Source organism: Gasterosteus aculeatus, chromosome 7, assembly GCF_964276395.1.
Source record: "Gasterosteus aculeatus chromosome 7, fGasAcu3.hap1.1, whole genome shotgun sequence".
Classification (NCBI taxonomy): domain Eukaryota; kingdom Metazoa; phylum Chordata; class Actinopteri; order Perciformes; family Gasterosteidae; genus Gasterosteus; species Gasterosteus aculeatus.
Window position 1 is genome coordinate 27012157 of NC_135694.1, and position 21605 is coordinate 27033761.

Genomic DNA, 21605 nt, shown 5'->3' on the forward strand with positions numbered 1-21605 from the left:
CCAAAGCCACTCACCGTTTTCCCTCCTGATTTAGGGTCAAACAGGACCATGGTGACCCGCTTGGGCTCACGGTGGTAGGTGCAGTAGTACTTCACCCAGGTTGAGACAAAAGAGCCTGGGGAGACGGAGACGGATGAAGAGAGGGAGGGATGAAAACAAAACCATCAAGAGACACAGCTGATGTCAAACATTCGGGGGGGGTGGGAGGGGGCAGGGGTTAAATGAAAAAAAAAATAAAAAGAGCACGAAACAAGAAGGAGTCTTAGTCATGCCTGCGTGCTGAATAGGTTACCACGGTAACGGCACATGGTCAGAGCTGCCGTCACGTCGCCCACAGATCAGACTTGCAACACTGTTGATTGTCGCTGAATTGTCCCCTCTTTGTAAGATGTACAAACACACCAACAGACACACACACACACGCACACGCACAGAACTGTGGCGATACTCACGCTTCTCCTGCACAAACAGGTATCCCTCCATGGTGTGCTGGCTGACACTCTTGTGTTCATGTGGATTCTCCTTCATCTTCCTCATGAGGCTCTCCACCTCCGACCGCGTGCTCTCGAAGCGGTTCCTCGTCTGTCAACACAAGCGCACAGGAGCACACGCCTGAGGTCTCTCGTCGCACGGCCTGATCCTGGGTCAGCTTAACTGGCAACGACTCCTCTCGGCCTGCAGGCAGGCTGTTCACGTTTGGAGGAATATTTTCTCTCAAGACAACTTGTGCCTTTCTAGAGGTTTCCTCTGGGCAAGTGAAGGTGACCTTTTCGACGGCCTTATTTCACTCTCAACGCTTCAACAAAGCATTTTGATAAACAAAACTTCAACCTTTTAAATCCTTAAATGTTGATTTATTTTCGGGTGGTTATGGTGCTTTTGGAGTACACGTGTGTGTGAGACCTTACATTCTGTATGCTGATGGTGAGATCAGTCTTGAAGTGGTTGAAATCCTTTGCCAGCTCATAGCCGTGGTGATAGTAGGTGAACAGGCCTTGGAGGAACGCTAACAGCTGAGGGAAACAAAAAGAGCAGGGAAATTAGAGAGAGAGATGAAAGAAGAGAGATGTGGACAGATGTGGAACTGCAGATGCACTGTGAAGGCAAAGCACAAGTGGAAATGTCGAAAGAACAGCAGGAAAAGGTTGAGATTTGGAGGAAGTGGGGGAAGCACAAGTGGGTTAGTGAAGACCGGGTGGAGGAGGAGAAAGAAGAAACCGATGGAAAAGTTTAAAAAGTGGAAAAATGTTTTTCTTGCATAATTATTGACCAAACATATAATGTGGAAAAAAATGTATTACTAAAACGGCAGAAAATACAACAGAAGTGTTAATTAGACCTACTCTGTGGAGATGCTGATGTATCGCTTTGATTAGCAGCCAAAACCCGGACTGGAATTTCGAATAAAGTCGGGTCGGCGCTGATGTTGACTTAACAACCACAACCCGGTCCAGACTCCGGAATAATGAATGAGGAAAAATGTGCACGACCGTCTGTGCGTATCTGCATTTGCGTTCAATGACCTGGTTTCAGTTTTTATTCATATTACAGTGGAAACATATATATATATATATATTTTTTTAAAATCAGGTTCTGACTCTAAAGTGCTGCTGTGTCTTGGAGAGAGACATTTAGGGTTCATGGAGGGTCGGGCCAGATTCTTTTTTTTTTTGGAGTCTGATTACAGCTCTAAAAGTATACAAATAAAAAATAAAAAAGTGCGTCTTACGGGTTCCACAAAGTCAAACATCTTCCTCTCTTGGACCTCCTGCACCTTGAAGACGTACTCCAGGGAGACCTCGTAGAAATGCTGCCGGACGTTATCGACCTGGTTGTCCGCCTACAGAGAGGAAGGACATTAGCAGAAGTGACAGACGGAGGAAAAACACGGATGATGAATGAGAAAGAAGCCAGACACCATCTTACCTCGTGCAGATGGGACTCCTTCTTTTTAGCCGAAAGGCTGAGGTGTTTCTCCAGCACTGCGCAGTACTTCTCAGTCTCCTTGTCGTACTTTTTCCTGGCTTCCTACGTGGATAAAACAACAAAAAAATTTACATTTTTGCCGATAAAATCATCGTATCAAATCACTTTGTCACTACAAATCGATCAGTGTTATCTGCAGTTAACAACGAATTAGTGAGGAGGCAGCGAGGGAAACTTAATGTGAATTTCTTTTAGCTTTCGCATAATATCGTCCATCTTCCGGAGAGTCCAATAAGAGACTTGTCCTCCGGGGAGCACAGCTGCTTTGTTAAACAACAAGGCAGTTAGAGGGATGACTAACCGGGGAACAGATAGAGCGTAATGTGCATTTCCGGAGACCGCTGGGCGGAAACACACTTGAAAAAAATGTCCGAGAAGATTAAGAAAAATATGAAGGAAATAACACACACGAGTTGTTTCTTTTTTTGGACCATGTGGTCACGTTAGGACTCTAACTGGATCCAGTTGGAGGCGGAGATGTGGGTTTTAGTAAAGGGAGACAGCGCTGAGAAAGAGAAATAATTGCATTATATTACTGCCATCATTTACCCAAAACTCATTACAACCTTACAGGCGCTTTAAAATGAAGCTCATAAACATTGGAAATAACAGATTGTTTTACTATCGATTAACAATATCGATGTGAGGCCAGAGTGCTTCTAATATTTGGTGTTTTCTGGCCTGTAAAAAGAACAAAAAATGTGGCTACAGGGTTTTAGCTGTTAACCAACATTCTATTCTTGCACTGTTTTCAGTTGGCCGTTTAATAGACAAAAATGTTGCACAAATTATAGTTGGTAATGGCTATTAAAGCAGTAATCCTGAATGCTATATAAAAGCTACGCAAATCTTATCACCATGGAAACCTGTGAGCCAAAACGCTTCTTGGAAATAAAAGCCATGCGGGTCGATGAAAAACACCCAAATAACGTCAAAATTGATAACGCTGATGGTGTCAACTCCTGCTGCCGGTCACATGACACAGGTTTTTATTGCCAAGCCAGCTTCAAACAACAAGACGAGTCCTCAGCGCCGGAGGAGGAACCGACAGCTGCAGAACACATCGGAGACGGAGGACGCCCCGAACAACAAGGCCCCCCCGATCAGGTTCCTTTGGCTGCTTTTCATATTTCGCTGTGGAAATCCGGTCTGACATTGCCGCTGCCGCCCTCTCCTCATTACGGCTTTTATGAGAACATATGAACTATAAACACCATTGAGTGCAACAAGAACAGAAGTGATCGCCCGAAGTCCTGAAGGTGACAGTAATGTCACAAATGAAATTAAAATACAAGTTACACAACCGGTATAAATGCCGTGTTTTCAATAATTCATTGATTCATAGATTTCTCTGGAGGAAAAAAAGTTAGCGGCATTTTAAATTTTTTAAATGACTTCCCTTCTCAGCCAGCAGGTGGCGAACTCCTCCCAGCGTGGTACTAAGTGGTGCTCGTCTTATTATTCTCACCAAAGGAGTGAAGTAAACGAGCTGTTTTGATCCAGAGTGATGTCTGGCCACCAGATGAACTCCTCACAGCTGCAATACGGCTTTACTCCAAGTCCCGCTGGCACATCAAACCAACAATATTGTGTCTCCCTGCTTGTTTCCTCGTCCGACACAAGGCACGAAAACATCACTTCGGTGGAATCTTTCTTCTTCACAGTTCACAACAGCACCAAAGTTTACCAGGAACAGATGAATGGGCCGGCATTATTAATCTCGGCCTTGCGAAGGGCTGAAAGTGACTGAGCTGTTCTGAACCCCATCGATTGATCCAACTGTGAGTGTGTCAAGTTGCTGAGGAGATCAGATCATCCTTCTCTGCTTTAACATGGCTCAGTCAGTGGGAAACAGGTGGTGATAGAAATCATGTGTTTTGTTTGTATACGTCACCTCCGCTCTCTATCCGTCACGTGGGGACCGGCCTCGTGGCGGTATTAACCGCAGTGCGGCGCTACTTATGCCACTTGAAGTTTCTTTCTCAATTTCCTCTGCGTGAATAAGATTATGACCTAGACCACAGTTTAAAACATGTTTCTGTTCTTCAACCACCCAACGTAATTCTCCATGAACTCCTCCTGCGTCAGAACGAGGTAAGACTGCGGCGGGCGAAGATGCCTTCACTCCTTTTAGGGGCTAAACTGGGATTAGCGCATCGCTGGCTGTGACCTAACTGTACAGATTATGCGTACACTTCTTAATCTGACCCGCCACGTACAATCAAACAATGACCTGCATTGAGAGGGCGGATTAGCAGAGTATTCGCATGATAAACTAGTGCATGAATCAGGGGAACCGCCGTGGCTAACGCTAAGGGGGCGAGAGCAGCAGCGGATTTCAACATTAAAAACAGTGTTTCATTCGAAAACGAGGGATTTCACAAATGTGTACAGTGTGCTGCTTCATGGTAAATACAAAGTCAAAACAGTGTGCTATTCACAGAGTAGATATTGAGTTAACGGGCTTCTGACTGCCATGAGGAGCCCTGCTGGCCTTTGAGGCCCCCCATGGATTAACAGCAGGATTATGTATTCCTCTAATCTACTATCCAGGTCAGGTTGTGATGGTTCAGTCAAAGTTCAATACAAATAATGAATGTAATACTTAATAGCTTAATATAGGTTTATCATTACAAGCTTGTGGTCACTTTCTCATATTTTTAATACACGGCCAAAGTACATGTTTGTACCTTGCTGACATGTGACAGAGATGGGGAACTTTACAACTAAGCTATGCAACGGGTTCTTCATGATCACCCAATAAATCCCTGAATGATTCTTACAATCGTTACACCTCGAGGAAATACCGCCCGTACTTTGCATTGAAGAAAACTTCCAAACGTTTTAAAAGGGCCAGCAGGAGCAGTAGACGTGTGATTCTCATCAAGCTGCTGTGACCAAACGTTTCATACGGGAACTATAGTAACGTGTAAGAGCTGGTAATGTCGATAACGTGGCTACAAATCTGTCACTGGTGGTTCTCTGTCAAAGTGTCAAAGGATGCAAAGAAATCCCAGTCATCATTAAAACAGAGTTCAAACATCTCCCACTGTGGATTTCTTCGACATTTGTGTTTTCAGCGGGTGTCGAGTGTGCGAGTGCCCTTCTAAGGATTTTGTTGATTTACTGATTCATGTTTCAATGCAAATGTGCAGCACGTGAGTCCATTCTGTCACCCGTCGTCTCGCGGACGCTCGCCTCCTCACCTTGGCTGCACTGATCTGTTCTTTCCTGAACCTCTCCAGGGGCGTGATCAGCACGTCGTTGGCATTTTCGATCTGGACACACACACACACACACACACACACACACACACACACACACAAATATATGACATCACAGGCAAGGTTAGCAGTACTGTATTATAAATATCTCCACGATTATAGTGGTTAATGTACATTTTCAGTCCCGTTGTGTCGGGTGACTCACCATGCGTGTCCTCTCGTCCTCCAGGTTCTGAAGGACCGTAGCGAACTCCTGGAGCGACTTGGCTAAAGAAGGACAGACACGTCGGCGAACAGAGCGACACAAAAAAGGAAAAGGGAGAAACGGTCACGAGAGACGGCAAAGTAAAAGGCAAACACAAAGATGCAGTTGTCACCAGGCGGCAGGGATAAAAGTCCCCCCCCCACCGCACGCTGCCCCACTGAGTTTGAGTTTCCACTTCGATAGCAATGTAGGCATGTACAAATCACACGCATACATGCACTCACACGCATTCTCCTCTTAAATATTGGACTTTAGGCTAAAGGATTTGGATCTACTTTGGACAATCCTTTAATAAAGCTTGAAAAATGCAGTCAAAGCTTTTATCTGGATCCATCACACAGTCTTAAATCGCATTAAATAGAAAAAATGTGATAGAAGAATAACTCAAATAGTCCCAGTACAAGTAACATAGGCGATCCTCTTTTTCCATTTTTTGAAAGAAAGTAATTACAATATACAGTGGGGAGAACAAGCATTTGATACACTGCCGATTTTGCAGGTTTTCCCACCTACACAACGTGTAGAAGCCAGAAGGATCTGGAGAAGGTCTGTATGGGGGAGTGCGCCAAAATCCAAAGAACTACAGGAAACGTGTGATGTTTGTAGCTGCAAACAAAAGGTTTCTGCAGCAAATATTAAGTTCGGCTTTTCTTATGTATCAAACACTTATGTCATGCAATAAACTGAAAACTAAAAAAATGTTCTTTAAATTATACAATGTGATTTTCTGAAAACCTGCAAAATCGGCAGTGTATCAAAATACTTGTTCTCCCCACCGTATAAACCCTGTAGATATATTTGAAAGGTGTTTGTGTCCCTAAAAACATCGGTATTGTGGCGCAGCCCAGCCGAGCGGCCAGCTGCTGGGGAGAGATAGCTCGGGTGGGTCAAACAACAGCAGTGGGTGGGTCGGGTCACCGAGGGGCTGCAGCCACACGGCCGTACGTTTATCTTGTTCTCATCAGAGCAGAAGGCAACACGGGCACGGTGATCAAGCCGTTCATGTGATGCAAGTGAAGCTTTTAAGGGTTCTAGAACGAGGAGAGATCAACACTGTGAACCGGGCTGGTGCCGCCAGGAAAAAAAATAAAAAATCAACTTATTGATCGTGTCTGCGCATCGCGTGATGACAACAGACAACTCAAGGACTAAATTCGGTTTATAGCAAAGTTTGACTTTCTGCTTTTTGCCAAATCCAGAAAAAAACATTATTTTGTAATTATCCATACAGAAGTGTCTGCTGTGTATGAATGGGCTTTCCTCTGGGAATATACATGCGATTTCATATTGGCGAGCTCACCGATGCATATCTCATCATCCGTCTCGGCGTCTCCAATGCACTGGAATTTAAACTCGTTGAGAGAGTCGGCAAACTTCCTCTTGGCTGTCGACAGACCTGAGAGAGAGCGGAGAGAAGAGGAACGGTGTCATTTAAATATGAAAGACTGCATTCCAACTTTGGGTACCCGTCCTAAATACCTGCAACACGGCCGTGGCAAGAGACAAACACTCCCTGGTCTTTCTTTTACTTTCACTATGCAGCTACTGAAAGCAACAGAGAGAGACAGTGGAAAGAGGCTAGAAGCAGATAGGTGGATACGCTGAGTGGATCCCTGGGTGGTGCTAGTGATGAAGGCTGACAGCGCCTACATTTGTGCAGAGGTCTTCGTGCTTGTGCGTGCATGTGCGTGTGTGTGTGTGTTTGTGTCGAGGACTGTAAAAAGTAAAACTTCATTCCCGTCAGCCGAGCGCCTTTCAAATAATACATGAGGCTCTAAGAGCTCCTGGGAAACAGACACCCGCTTCCCGTCCAGTTACGTCAACGATGGTTCCTCACAAAGCACATAGGTTGAGGAACAAATAGCTGCACCCCGCATCTCTTTTTGCTTAATTCTTCCTTCACTTTCATGGTCAAAGAAGAACAGAAAGAGACGGTATGACGACCTGAGCAGGCATCCCCCCTCCTCTTTTCCAGGGGAAGGAGATGCGAAACCTGCACAAGCGAATGTGGGTAAAGGCCAGTGAGTGTAGAAATGGAGTGTAATTGGCCAAGTTCATGTAATTACAACACCATTCAAATCATTGTGTGTGTGTGTGAGTGTGTGAGCTTTTGGAAAGATCTGCTGCAGCTTGCCAGTAGCTGAAATGAAACACAGACCGCGGAGCTTCTGCACTTGCTGCCACACACACACGCACACACACACACACGATCGCCTCTCTTGGGATAAGCTTCAGTGAAACACACGGTCACAGTGGCTCCGTCGCGTCAAAATAACCAAAGTAAGACCAAACTGAGACCGCATTCCGAGACGGCGGGAGAAGCTGTGGTTTTACCGCGCAAATGTCCGGTGGAGAAAGAAAATTAGCCGCCTTGTGACAAAATGATGCATCTTCCTCCACCGTCCTGCCTCCTCTTGCTCCTCTGTGCTCTATTTTTGGCCTCCTCCTCCTTTCCGTCTCCCGTCTGCCACTCTCCTCTGACAGCTCCTGTCAGCACCTTGTGGGCGACGCATGCCGCCCCGCCGCCGCGCTCCCCCCGCTCTCCTTTGTGAACATCGAAACCAGGCTGAAGAGACGGGCACTTCTAACACACGACCTCTGGTCCATTTGGTTTCCAATAGCAACCGCTGCTGTCATAGTTTCACGCAGTTTGAACATCGTTACATCAAACATTTGCAGTTTGCTTCTATCGAATGGAAACTTCCTTCTCCCTTTATATGTTAGCGGGTTAGTTGTGGAGAACATTTTTTGTTTTTACTAATAAGTAACTTGAATTAATGATTGCACATGTCTGGAAAACACCGCTGCAAACCGGAGTGGGGGAGGTTTCACGTACACTTACTGAGAAACATTTCAAATTGAAGACTCTCTGAGCAGAAAATGTTACGTAGTAAGTCATATTAAGTGTATGAGATCCCGTAGAAAAGACAGAGCGGGATGTTGGCCGTCCATAGTCGACCAGTTTTCCTTTTTTGAACCTAATCGAAGAAATGGCATGTGGTTCAAACATGTGCATGAAATCAACCTCAAGCAGAGCATTGCTACATTATGAAAACACACCTTAGTGGATTTGGCCTGGTTGAGTAAATACTAAATCATGAGCTCAGATCCTTATATGGTTCATGGGCCTGAGAACGTACAGCTCCAAGTTCATAAACCAGTAAACTAAGGATTTCAAGGTTATTGGTCATTAAGAGGAAGTGAACACACTAAAGAGTGAGGTCACTAGAAGCTACAGTTTTCCGTTTAGGTGAAAACTCATGCTGCAGGTTCCCTTCAGTATCGTGCACGTCATGAACTTTTGAAAATAAAAGTTGCATGTGTGTATTCGTGTTTGGCTCATGAAAGGCGCTGCTCTACATTTTGGCGGGCGGCGTGATGGATTAGTGAGAGAGAGGTTTTTTTTTTTTTCCCTGGTTCTTATTTGCAGACACATCACGCATGTCATAACGCTCAGCGCAGCCGTGTTCTTGATGGGTGCTGGCAGCACGGCACACGAGCAAATACGCATGAGACACACAAAACACACACAACGGGCTCTGATTCTAAATCAAAAGCACATTGTTGGCAGATTGATTCTGCAACATCTCGCCAACACAAATGAATTACTCTCAATCCTGATTCATTACTATTAACACACACAGAACGAATGACATGCCACAGCAAGCACATTATCCAGAGCACCTTTTAGGTAACGTCGCGTTCTGGCCCCAGCATGAAGGTTAATCAACAAACATGCAGATGGAAAATAACCCTAAAGGGAAGGCAGCCTTTCAGATATGTTACATGTGCAAAGTGCACGTAAACAAGCGCACTGCGCCCGCTGCTGCAACAGCATGCCCTCTGTGAGAAAAATACACCATTGGATGGAAAATATTTGAAATATCTTGAATATGCAGCATCAGATTTGCAGCTAAAAAGATGCGTGGATGATGCTTTGCTCTCACGGCTCTTTTGTGTTGGAGTGTCAATGTGTGTGTTTGTGTGTCTGTCCGTGTCCAGGCCAGAAGGAAAAATAAGTGGCCGTGTGGACACTGGCCCCTCTGTCCTCGTCCCCCTTTTCTTTCACACTTACGTACAACTGAATCCCCCCCCCGTTCTTCTCCCCCACTCACTCCCGCCTGAGCACATGACAGATGACAGCAGTCGAGACGCGCGCGAATAAACTAACAAAGTGACTGAAAAGAAGCCGTCATTGCTGCACTCTAAACTGAACTCGGATGAGCAAATGAAAGCAAACAGTACATTTGTAAATCGGTTGCAAACATCGATCAGTTTGCAGGACGACGTACGACTCTGATCAACGTTTGATTTGCAAAACGGAAATCATCTAAAACCCAACAGTCAGCCGTCACACGGAGGTACCGGTGCGGTGATATCGGCATGACCTGCCGCCGTTTAGGCTCCAAAAGGCCAAAGGAGTGATTTCCACCTCCGCGTCTTAAGGAGGAGTCACGCGTCTCGTGCCTCAATGCTGGTGGAGGGAATCCGTCAGCCACTCACGCGCTGCGTCTGACACAATGACAGTGGTACTACTGGAATGAGGCATCATTCTCTCTCACACACACAGCTGCACAAAAGGAATCTGTATATCGACCACAACCCAGCAGCAGAACTGTACAACGGCTGCTGTGTATTAACTCACAAACACACACATGCACGGTGGAAAGAATGGGCCTGTGTGCTATCAACAGGATATCCAGCAGTAGCTTGAACTCCTCGGTGGCTTTGTTGCACAAGCGTGTGAATAGAAACTCTATTCATCAAGTGTGTGAGACACACACACACACACACACACACACACACACATCATTCTGTGGAGACAAAGACAGAGTTCAGTCTCCACTTCTAGTTCCTTACATGAGCCAGCGGCCAAGGAGAGGAATTTGTGAAGAAGCCTGTAAATACAAACTGCACGTTGCGCTGGCACAAGTTACGCCATCCATTAAAAAAGGTGGAGATTTAACAGGATGTTACTTCCATCAGTGTGACTGCATCACGTTCAACTGTTCAGGTAACACGTAGAGCGTTTGACTTGAGACACTTTTGTTTTGCTCTTTAAAGGAATAGAGTGGTATTGCTTTGTGGTGGATGTCTTTACAGGACCAGCAGAAAGACACTTGACTCAATGCAGGTGTCCTACAGCCGTTCCAGCTTCAGCGTGTTTCATGTTTGGTGAGATCCAGCCGTGTGTCTGAGAAAGAATTTCTAACTACATTTGGTCCCTGTTAAAATTTTTTTTAAAAAAAGCCCCGTCATCAGATTTCAATATATGCAAAAAATGGACTCTGGATACAGAGTGTTTATTATTACTTATTTGAAGCTGCACTAAATAAAAATTGTTAAAAATCTGTAAATGTAAATACATAAGTAGAATAACGTTGAATTCATTTTAAGGAATTAAAGTAGTACATTTTCCCATTCACACACTGATTCTAGTCTCATGTGCAGTGATTTGGAGAGGATCAGAGGAGTAGAGGAGTAGTAGTAGAGGAGGAGAGGAGTAGAGGAGGAAAGGAGTAGAAGAGGAGGAGTAGAGGAGGAATAGAGGAGGAGAGGAGTAGAGGAGTAGAGGAGGAATAGAGGAGGAGAGGAGTAGAAGAGGAGGAGTAGAGGAGGAGAGGAGCAGAAGAGGAGGAGTAGAGGAGGAGAGGAGCAGAAGAAGAGGAGTAGAGGAGGAGAGGAGCAGAAGAGGAGGAGTAGAGGAGGAGAGGAGCAGAAGAAGAGGAGTAGAGGAGGAGAGGAGCAGAGGAGGAATAGAGGAGGAGAGGAGTAGAGGAGTAGAGGAGGAATAGAGGAGGAGAGGAGTAGAAGAGGAGGAGGAGAGGAGGAGTAGAGGAGGAGAGGAGCAGAAGAGGAGGAGTAGAGGAGGAGAGGAGCAGAAGAAGAGGAGTAGAGGAGGAGAGGAGCAGAGGAGGAGAGCCAGGCCACAGCAGGCTGACGATCACACATCACAGTCCCGTAAAAGGAGAGTTCGATGTTATTGGACTGTGACCCTTCACCTCTAGTTAAAATCAGACTCAAATGTTTGACAGATGCCCACAGACTATCTGTGTTGTTAATGTGGGTTTGGCTTTCTGTATCTGTGAATGCTCCATGCATGAATGAGGGAAAGGACGAGCGGCCGAGGGGAAGGTCAATCCTGTCAACTCAAACAAGACATCTTTAATCTGAAGCAACAATCTAACTGACGTGGGGGGGTTTGAATCGAATCCAATCTCTTCGGGCGCTTTCTCTTCCTCAACACAAGCAGGAGAGGCCCAATAACAGCTCCAAACATTGTGCATGAGTCCTTCAGTGAATGTCCGGGTTTTCCCGTTTCCACACTGTCGGTTCGTCATGGAGCTGGAAGGAAACACTCACAAAACAGCAAACAGGGAAAGTGTGAGCGAGCGAGCGAGAGAGAGAGAGAATAGGCACGGAAGTGGGGACGGCTTCTTTCAGCCGTTGCCGTGGTGAGTGCCGTTCGGGGCGGGAAGCGGAGGCCAAGAGGTCAGCCATCGTATGTGCAATCTGCCCCAGTCAGCTTTACGGGAAGCGGGCACGGGCTGGTCCGCGTGGACGCACGGCACGCCGCCTCGCCGCTCTGCTTCTTGCCCGCAGTGGAGAAGGCGCGGCTGGTTAAAGGGTCAAATCGGGTCCGTCATCCGCCAGCACAGCTGGAGGACAAAAAGAAAGCCTACTGTCCAGTGGCGTTATGTCTCGTCTCCACGCGCTCGCCGCAGGTTCTGTAAAGTGGGTTCATGTTTAGAGTTTAAAGGTGGATTAGAAAAAAACAAATTGAGCCTTGGCCCGACTGGCGTCAGATGTATTGTTTATTCAAAATGGGGGAGAAGAGAGAGCAGAAACGAGTCACATCTTTTTTTTTTCCTTCATCTCATCACCTGCCAAAAGACAAAGCTGGCCGCCTGTAGGCTAGACATGTCTTCAGGGAAAGCTGCTGCCAAGAGGCCCGAGACAACCTCCAGACTGCGGCTTCTTTTTCACACAAACATCCCCGCTTGCACGCAGGAGACACGTGGACTCGTGCACATGCAAACGCAGGCATGGAAGTTTCACTCCATTCTATCCGATAGGTGTCCGACAGCGTTACAAGTCCTCATGCTCGAGCTCCTGTTACCAACCAGGAGAATATCTGAGGCTACAGATCGCTGAAGATGAACCAAAGTGTTTGCCTGACCGACATTCACACAGCACAGAGCTGCATAGCTAAAACATCTTAAAAGATGAATTCATTCTGGTCAAAAGTGATGCACTACATGGCAAGATATTAAAAGGACATCTGCACACTTTCTACAGGAGAGAAAGTGGAGAGTTTCTACATAACTCTCAATTATGCACTGATTGCCGCCACTTGTATAAATATTCCCGCTGGTGGTTTAAATTACCAGCCGACACACAGACCCAATGCCAGCCGCTCACTGTCCGTTTTATTTTTAGAACACACGTTTAAATCGTAGAAGGCAATGAAGACGGAAGAAATATCAAAGGCCCAAACTAGTGCTTGAATCTGACACCGGTTTAAATAATATTCCTGTATTATTATTACGTAACATATAAGTCTTATTTTATTTTTCCGGACCTCCAAATGTGTACAAAGCCTTCAATTTCAAAAATCCTGAGACCCGTTTAAAGACTTGTGCCAAATATGTTTTGTTTGCACGTCCAAGACAAACCACCGACATTTGTTTTTTATATTTACGAGGACAATGTTGTGAAAACCTTTGTGTGTTTGCCAGCAGCGCTCTGCGGACCATAAACAGCGCTGAGCTGATGGAACTCCCTCGCATGCGGGAGGCCATTACAGTGTACACACACACACACACACACACACTAACTGGCCCCGCATTTGGAGCCACTTATCTAAGCGAACACGGGCCAAAAGATGACGCAGCAAGTGGGGTCGACAAAGCCGACCCGACGCACAAACACACACTGGAAACACTCCCTTTGTCGGTCACATCACATCTGAATGTGACGCTGTGTGAAAGGAAAAAAGGTGCGTACTGTAAAAGTTCCCTGAAATCAGCAGAGAACAGCGAGGATCCCCCAAAGCACACACACACACACACACACACACACTAACAGTAGACGCACACACCCCTCTCGCATCTTCATTCCTGTTTGATGAGTTTGGATGGGCCCATCCCGTGGAGCAGTCCAGAGGAGAACAAGCAGGACGGCATGAAGCCCGCTGCTGGTTTGCGCTGCGATCAGAAAGCGGTCGGGGGCCAACGGAGGGATTAACAATGGCTAAATGAAGCCGGGCGACAAAAGGAACTCGACAATGATACACGGGGAGCTCGGTGGTGGAGAGTGTGGGGGGGTCGGAGGTGGGGGGGGGTCATATAGTTTTAGTGCGGGACGGAGGTAGCTGAGCAGAGAACCAGCTGCAGAGGCGCTGCTCAAAGCACGAGATTACAAATGTGTACAAGACAAGACAAGAAAAGAGAAACACGCAGGGAATTGGAAAGTAAGAAGTACAGATATTGACACACGGTTAAATGAAAAGACAAAAATTAACATCATTTAAGACAAGATATTGTCAAGAAATTGCAATTCACAATACATCCGATTTGTGTCTAAGCGTTCAAATAACCAATAGTTTCAGAAGTTTGGCCCAAAACAAAACAAAAAAGAAAACTTTCCAGTGTATTATTATATGGTCAAATTAAATTTCATTATTGCCTCGAATAGTTGGAAAGGATCTTTGTAGCTTTGGTACGAAGAGTAACACTGTATTTCATTGAGGCTTTCACATTCTCCCCTCTCTTGTCCCGGGCCACATAGCGATCGTATCCTAGCAACAGACACAAAGAAGCCGGGGCCACGGCAAGCGGCGGGAGGTTCTGTACCTCTTTCTAAGCCCTTATATAGATATACGTACACACATCTGTGATATGTGTAACCGTTCACGTCTGTCATCGTCATTTGTTTTCCTCTCACTCTTTTTTTTCTGTTGATCACTTTTATGCTCCGTCACACCCTCCCTCCCTCCCTCTAATCCTCCCGCTCTGATTTTGGCAGCGCCGCGCCTGTTGCTGACACAGCAAACAGAGACGACCGGGGAGAGGGAGCTTCTGTGGGGTGAAATCCTCCGGTCGCTACTGGAGAAATCCACAGCACGATCTGAGCCGAGGACACGGCCTCAGAGATGCCCTGCTGCGGCCGAGACGGACCTCGCAATTCAAAAAGGAAAACCGACTCTTTTTTTTCTTTTTTCTTTTTTCTTTTAAATTCCGGGGCCTCTCTTACAACATTCTTGCATTGCGAGGAGAACACAGACGCCACAAGTATCCACGTGTACTCGGCAGCATTTCCTCCGCAGCTTAAAGCGGAATGTTGAATGTTGTCTGCAAACGGCATTAGAAGAAAAAGATTTAGTGAAGGGGAAATTCTGATCCTTTAGCAGTTTCGGGGACGTCGACCACTGTCCACTGTGTACGGATCAATCTGCAGTGCACATCTCATCCCAATTAAACTAATCATACATAAACTAAGTACCCACGTGACAGCGATCCCTTACGCGACGACCGAGCGAACGCTCCCAAACAGGAAATGTGAGAGAATACATGACTTTTACACAGAGCTGTGAGCGCGGGACGCTGGGCGAAGCCCACCCGGGGGGAACAAGGGTCACACATAGACGGAGACGAGCGCCAGAGGAGGGGGGGGGCGAGGCTCGTTGAGGTTGTGCGGCTCCGTCGTCCCGCGCGTCAAACCAAACTGCCATCAGAATGCCGGCTTGTCAAATGACGAACCCACCGTTTGCATCTCGGCTCATCGGACGTTCGGGGAGCCGCTCGCAGCGTGAAAGGAGAAGGAAGGGGGGGGGGAGGAGTTGGGTGGAAACCAACCCGACAAGATTAGTGCGAATCTCCAAATAGCCTTCGTCCACTTCCTCCCCGACGCAAACCCGACCTCTGTCCCGAGCGGCGACGCAAACACACAACTCCCTGTGACCTCCGCTGAGAGCTTAACCTTGTGAGCTCACGCAGACGCCGGCCCCTGTAAGCTCAAAGACAACCCGAGTGTGCTGTTCCTGGTGAACAAGAAGTACAGGGAGACTTTAGAGTTTCAATGGAGGCGGCGACCAGGGGGGGACGTTGCCGCCATCACGTCAGCGCAGCATTGACCCACATGAAGGCAATGTGTGCTACTACAGTAGCTATTGTGTCCGCCGTGCCGGCCTGGACGGCGTGACATCGTTGACGGAGTGGGCCGTTGACATGGCGACAGAGCGTCAGAGCCGACTGTGTTAAAGGCGGAGATCACACGGGGCGGGATCAGCCGGCGCCGAACGCAGATTTTTGTGTGACATCAAGGTTGAATGAAAAAAAATAAATAAATAAATCTCTGACAATCGGCTGAAATCCTCCCTGACCTCGTTCCTTCGTCTCTAGAACAAGAGACGAAGGAACGCAAAGGAAAGCAAAAGAACAACCTTTAACATGTGCCACGATCTGAGCACAAAATGTGTGAATTAGTTCATACAGCATCAATGTAGCAAGTAGGAGGACATTCAGTGGGAATTATTAAATAGTCCATTTTTTGATCAACAGAAAACGAAGCAGCACCTTTTTTTCCTCGACTTATTCTTTCAATCATTTTCCATGAAGACACACACACACACACACACAAACACACACACAAACACACACACACACACAAACTCTGTCCTAGTGCTGCACACGTGTAGGTTGCAACCAGGCTTACAGTAGCCACCCGCTCTACTTTCGTGGCTTTAGTAAGATTAAAACAGGAAGTGCCGAACAAGAACAGGAAGTGGGTTCCCAATGTGGGCCGAAAAAGCTCAACCCAAACGCTGATGTGGGAACATTCTGTGATATTATAGCTCAGGAAATGTCACATGTCGTCAAACATTTATTTAAAATACACTTCAGGGGTTGTTCCATAAATGACAAATCTTCCATTACATTACTTTCTGACATTTAGGAATTATTACCACAGCAGGTTTTTTATGTCAAATGATTATCCTCAAAACCACGAAGGTATTTATTTTACAACGAGATGAAAAACAAGAAAAGCCAGAAATGCAGAATGCATTATTTACAGAGGAGCTCAAACTGTCACATTTACTGTGAGATTCCGATCAAATATTCGTATGCAAATCCACATGAACTCAAACCCAGCACGAAACGGAGGGAAGCGGCCTTGACCCGCTGCATGGAAACATGGGCTGGAAAAACAACCTTTGGAAGCGACTGAACATGTGCACAGAGCGTGAATGGCCCCCACATGGCCCCCACATGCCACCTCCAACGTGGCCCAGGACCAGTTAGGCACTGAGCAGATACGGAGAAGTCATCTTGTTGGGTATCCAACACCATCTGACACTTGCCAGCCAGCCCCCCCCCCCCCCCCACCACCTCCACTGCCTTTTATGTGTTGTGGCGGCAGAGAATTCGCCGGGAGGTGTTTGAGGTCTTCAAACAGAATAAGGAATAAATCAGTCGGCCTTTGATGTAACCGGATAGTCAGCTTTATCAAACCTCCCTTGCTGTGGTTAAATCCCCCCCCCCCCTCTCCTTTTAAAATGAGCTTAATATGCCTTCAGATTAATAAAGAACGAGCCTGGAAGTCACACCCAAGCGAGCCGAACCCCGCGCAGACCGAGCGCCTCCGGGCTGTAATCTCCCGCTCCTCCTTCTCTCCCGTTGTTAATCCCCCCCCCCCGTCGGCTCCTCTGTGCGCCTCAGCGCTCGTGTGTGAGCAGCACGCTGCCCGCGACACCTGCCCGCGGCCTCGGGGGGGGGCGGCTTAGCGAAAGGGACGGTGAGCCAAGCGACCACAACACGGCAGAGTAACGCGGCCTCGCCGTTGTGACAGCATGTTACTGGCCCGGGCGCAACGTGGCGCGCGCTTTTTAAACCGAGGCTGCTGACAGAGTCGGCCGAGGTGCGAACGAGAGCTCGAGGGACAAGTTAAAACTTGGGTTCAGTGTCCACGGCGAAGTGGGTGGGGATGCACAACTTGTTCTCACTCCCAATTCTTCAAATACAGACACTGTGTAACGAATGTAAACTCACACGGGAGTTTATCTCATTTTGTTTGCGTGTGACAAACCAAACTGAACCTGCAGCGCCTCCGTTTGAAGTGTCTGTATGAACAGATATGGGTTATATAAAGAAATAGTGCAAGTAATGCTTATTGAACTCTAAATCAAATAATGAACGTAAATGACTGTGGATAATAAGAACTCTGCCTGGAAAATCATCGCTTCGATTTGAAGGCTTTCTGACTTTGAAAGCGTCCGAATGATAAACTGCGGGTGCAGAAGATTACAGCACTTCACAGCGACGCTAATAAAAGCATTCATCAGAGAAAATACAGAAGCGCGGCACTCATCCTCTCCTTCAGCCGGAAACTAAAAAACAGCCCCGAAGGCGCCATCATACGCTCTGCTGGCACACACACACACACACACACACACACACACTCATTTTCTGTTCATTTGCTCTTGTGTTCCCAGATCGCACTGATAAAAAATTGGTCATTGGTCGCTCGCTCTCCGCCTTGGCCTCGTTCTCTCTCTTCCTGTCAGGACGGATCCCAGCAGCCGCGGGGGGGGGGGGGGGGCGAGTGGCGAGTCAGAGTCCTTCCTCGGAGGCCGGCGTGCCACAGAGAGACGAGGTTCCAGGTCCAACACGGAGCAGGAAGACGGCGAGTGAAATGCCACCCTGAGGACAAACTCCCACGGAATTTAACTTCGAAGACATGACATATGCGTTTGGCCCCCGAGGCAGCAGGTTTAGTTTTAGAAATTCCATCCCTCTGGTTTGTGCAGGTTCATGCCCCGAAAATCTCAATCTCCACTTCAAGAGTTGACAGCAAAAAAACGGCTGCAGCGTTTTAGCCATTTTACTGCCTTCTCCCCTGCCGCAAAACTGATTATTACACCAAATATGCTGAGGCACGTGCACAGGCTCCAAAAGAATTTATAATCTTAAAGCTATTCCAGACAAACAAAACAATTCTCTTTTCGAGAGTCGAATTTAAAATGAAGAAAAATGTGTGTGCAGTTTTTTGCAGTTTTGTTATCTGCGAGCCGATGCAAATATTTTATATATAATATATTCAATTCTGTCCCACATTGCGGCAGATTATATACCCCCATGTCGTAGTGCAGGCAGCAACAAAGCACAATAACTGCTGCCCCCCCCCCTCGTGCATAATGAGACACCACTTATTCAGACATCCAGTGTGTTGTCCTCGATGCATAACTAATTCAGCTTTAAATGAAAGCTGCATCAAGTTTAACACTAAATACGGGACTTCAGGTACAATCTGTACGGCCTACGCATTCAATACCCATAGATCTTCAAAAATACTGGAAACCTCTTCAGGTTCAGATCAAAGAACGTAAAAAGGAGGAGGTTTCACCATTTCCATTCATTTATATTGAAATAACTCATCGCTGTCACGGTAAACGACATCTCCTCACACGCCCCGACTTCCTTGTTCACGCGCACATAGACAAGAAGAACGTCTTCAACATGCGGGTGAGACAACCTCGTCCTTGAAATGGAGCTTCTACCAAGAACAAATCACTACGACTCTTTCAGAACGGGAACCTACTCGCAGTAATCTCCCACCGGCCCCATAAATGCCCCTGACCTCAGAGACGAGGCACGCTGCACATCACTCTGTCATTATCAGATTTTACAAATCACGGCAGGAAATTAACCTGACAGTTCTGAACCTCCACACGTATGAAAAACACACACACAGGGGCCCCACCCTCCACCACAAACACCCCCTGCCACGGGACCCCAGCTCAATTCCCTCCCATGTGCATCACCCTGACACCCCCGCCCCGCCCCCCCTGCTTGCCCTGATTAGGGGAGGGTGAGAAGATCTGAAATGAAGTTCTCAAACGGCAACGGAGACGCCCTTCTAGGCCGAGCCGACCGACCTACGGCCGACGATCACAAGCAGACGCGTGGAAGCGGAGGATAGAGTGAGCGCGCACACACACCTACCAGATTAACCCCACTAAGCCGCAGTTTTGGCTTGGCTTTGCACCCCCCCCCCGCATGTGTGTGTGTGTGTGTATACAGTCGGAGAATGAAATGTGCGAGGCAGCGATAACGAGCGAAGCATAAAGAAAGGGAAGAGAGCGAGCGGTAACCTGTGGATTAAATATTCTTAGCAGGGGGGTATTTTTGGAGCAGGATGGGAGCCTCACGCAGACACGCACACTGTTAAACACACACTTCCCCGCTCTACATGTTGGCGGAGTGCGGTTTGTTTGGGTTGGCCGTGGAGTCGAGTCCACACACACACACACACACACACACACCCCTGAACCCAAATACACCGATACAAAGTGAGTCTAAAAACGGTGTGTTTCTATCTTGCTATGACCTTCCCACGTCAATAAGGGGCAGATCGTGTTTAAAAAAGGTCTCTCCGCTGGGCAGGCAGGAGGTGTAGAAGTTGTGCAGTAGCACACTTCTCTTCCAGAACCAGGACTATAACCAAAGCCGGCCTGTTACTCTGATGATGCCCTAAGTAGGCGCCAAAGTTGGATTACTATCTGGATTCTGGCCCCTTTGGACTATTTTGTTTATTGTAAACTATTCCACAGGTGACCAGTTGATGAAATCGCCATGTTGCTGAGGCTCATGGACACTCGTAAAATACAGTACGTAACTATTCTGTGGGGTTTATTTATAAAAAGGCATCCGCCATCGCTTTAAGCCGCAAAAAAAAAGCTGTTGACAAGCCAATTCATTGCGAAAAAAATATATATGTTTTTTGTTTTCAAGCAAGAACAATGAAAACAAAAACCAAAAGTGAAGATTAAATGTAGGCGGGACCCACGTGGCTGTAGGTGAAAGGGCAGCTTCCCGCGATTGGCTCTTTGGAGGCAGTTTCCAAATGAGTCGCAATCTGATTGGATTAAACCCCCAGCAGGCTTTGGCTTTAATACTGCAGAAAGAACCGTGCTGCCTTCTTGCAGGAAGAACGGCCGTCCTCCTGACGGGCAGCGCTCATCGGATCGCCTCCTGATGCTGGAAACGGGCCCCGAGGAGACGAGTTGCGATGGAACCAAAAGAAGCTAAAAAAAAAATTAAAAAAAACTAAAACGTCTTCACCTGGCAAGCGGCGAGTTCCTCTTCATCCGTCACTGCGTTGTGCTCAATAACTCAGTGCTTCCGTTCCGTTCTCAGCTCATTCATCCGGAGCTATAAATAGCCAGGTTGGACAGAACACGGTGACAAACGAAAAAAAAAGAAAACGTCTGGCTGGGTGCAAATCACACATCGACATGCGCGTCGCCACCAACAACGGGCGGCTGGTCTTTGTGAATCACGTCATGACACCAAAGCGCCGCCTTGGCCTCGGACCGACGCCCGGTATGATTACCTCACCGCAGCCTGGGTCTGCTCGTGTCTCGTTGTTTTAAAAATAACGCGACATCTGGCAAAGCGTATGCCGAGGCCTGGCCGGGATACGCGGACCCTGCCGCACAACGGGAATGAAACGAGGCGACTGATGGGGGAGAGTCGGGAGGCTCCTGCGCTTCCTTTAAAAGGGGACAAACCCGTCTCTTCAGGAATCAGGAAACATTTATTACCAAAATATGTCAAACATACAAGGAATTTGTCTTGGCGGTTGGTGCGCGACAGTAGACAGACAAGACAGCAGTGCACAAGTAATACAAATAAAGTAAAATGAAATGCTAATGCAATGGGTTAGTAGAATAAGGCCATGGGTTAGTATAAAACAAGGGAATAAAGTAAAAAAATTGTAAATATTAAAAAAAGTTTTAAAAAAAAATATTAAGCATAAAGTGCACTAACGAACAAGTAACAAAGTGACGAGGGACAACAAAGCCCTTTAAGCCCTCTTCCCAGAACCCCCCCCACCACCCACCCCAGAGGTAGTTGTCAAGCCGGGTGGAGACTCAGATAGATGGGATGGGCGGGCGGGCGGGCGGGGAGAATCACATGACCAAGGCGACTCACAAAAGAATGACCTTATTTCCCAGTTTGTTGGTTGACAAAAAAAAAAAACACACCGTCACTCAACCGCTGGGACATTTCCAATGAAGCGGGTTCCTCCGCAAGCACTTATTTAATTTATGAGCTTATTCTAATGAC

The 21605-nt window shown here is 47.1% G+C and overlaps 1 protein-coding gene across 7 annotated transcripts in view; it reads right to left on the minus strand.

Moving 5' to 3' along the window:
- Positions 1–21605, minus strand: part of LOC120822725 (rho GTPase-activating protein 26) — a 47679-nt gene that overhangs the window by 19617 nt on the left and 6457 nt on the right. For 5 of the 7 annotated variants that reach the window (XM_040182581.2, XM_078106792.1, XM_040182580.2 and 2 more), the window contains exons 2-9: positions 6776–6871; positions 5416–5477; positions 5193–5264; positions 1927–2028; positions 1730–1840; positions 909–1013; positions 453–582; positions 15–115 (exon numbers count right to left, since the gene is read on the minus strand). In XM_040182581.2, coding sequence (XP_040038515.1) covers positions 15–115; positions 453–582; positions 909–1013; positions 1730–1840; positions 1927–2028; positions 5193–5264; positions 5416–5477; positions 6776–6871 — 779 coding nt within the window. Of the gene's footprint in view, positions 1–14; positions 116–452; positions 583–908; positions 1014–1729; positions 1841–1926; positions 2029–5192; positions 5265–5415; positions 5478–6775; positions 6872–6954; positions 7018–7809; positions 7829–21605 lie in introns of those variants that run through there. The other 2 variants (XM_078106793.1, XM_078106797.1) reach the window with 2 other exon arrangements.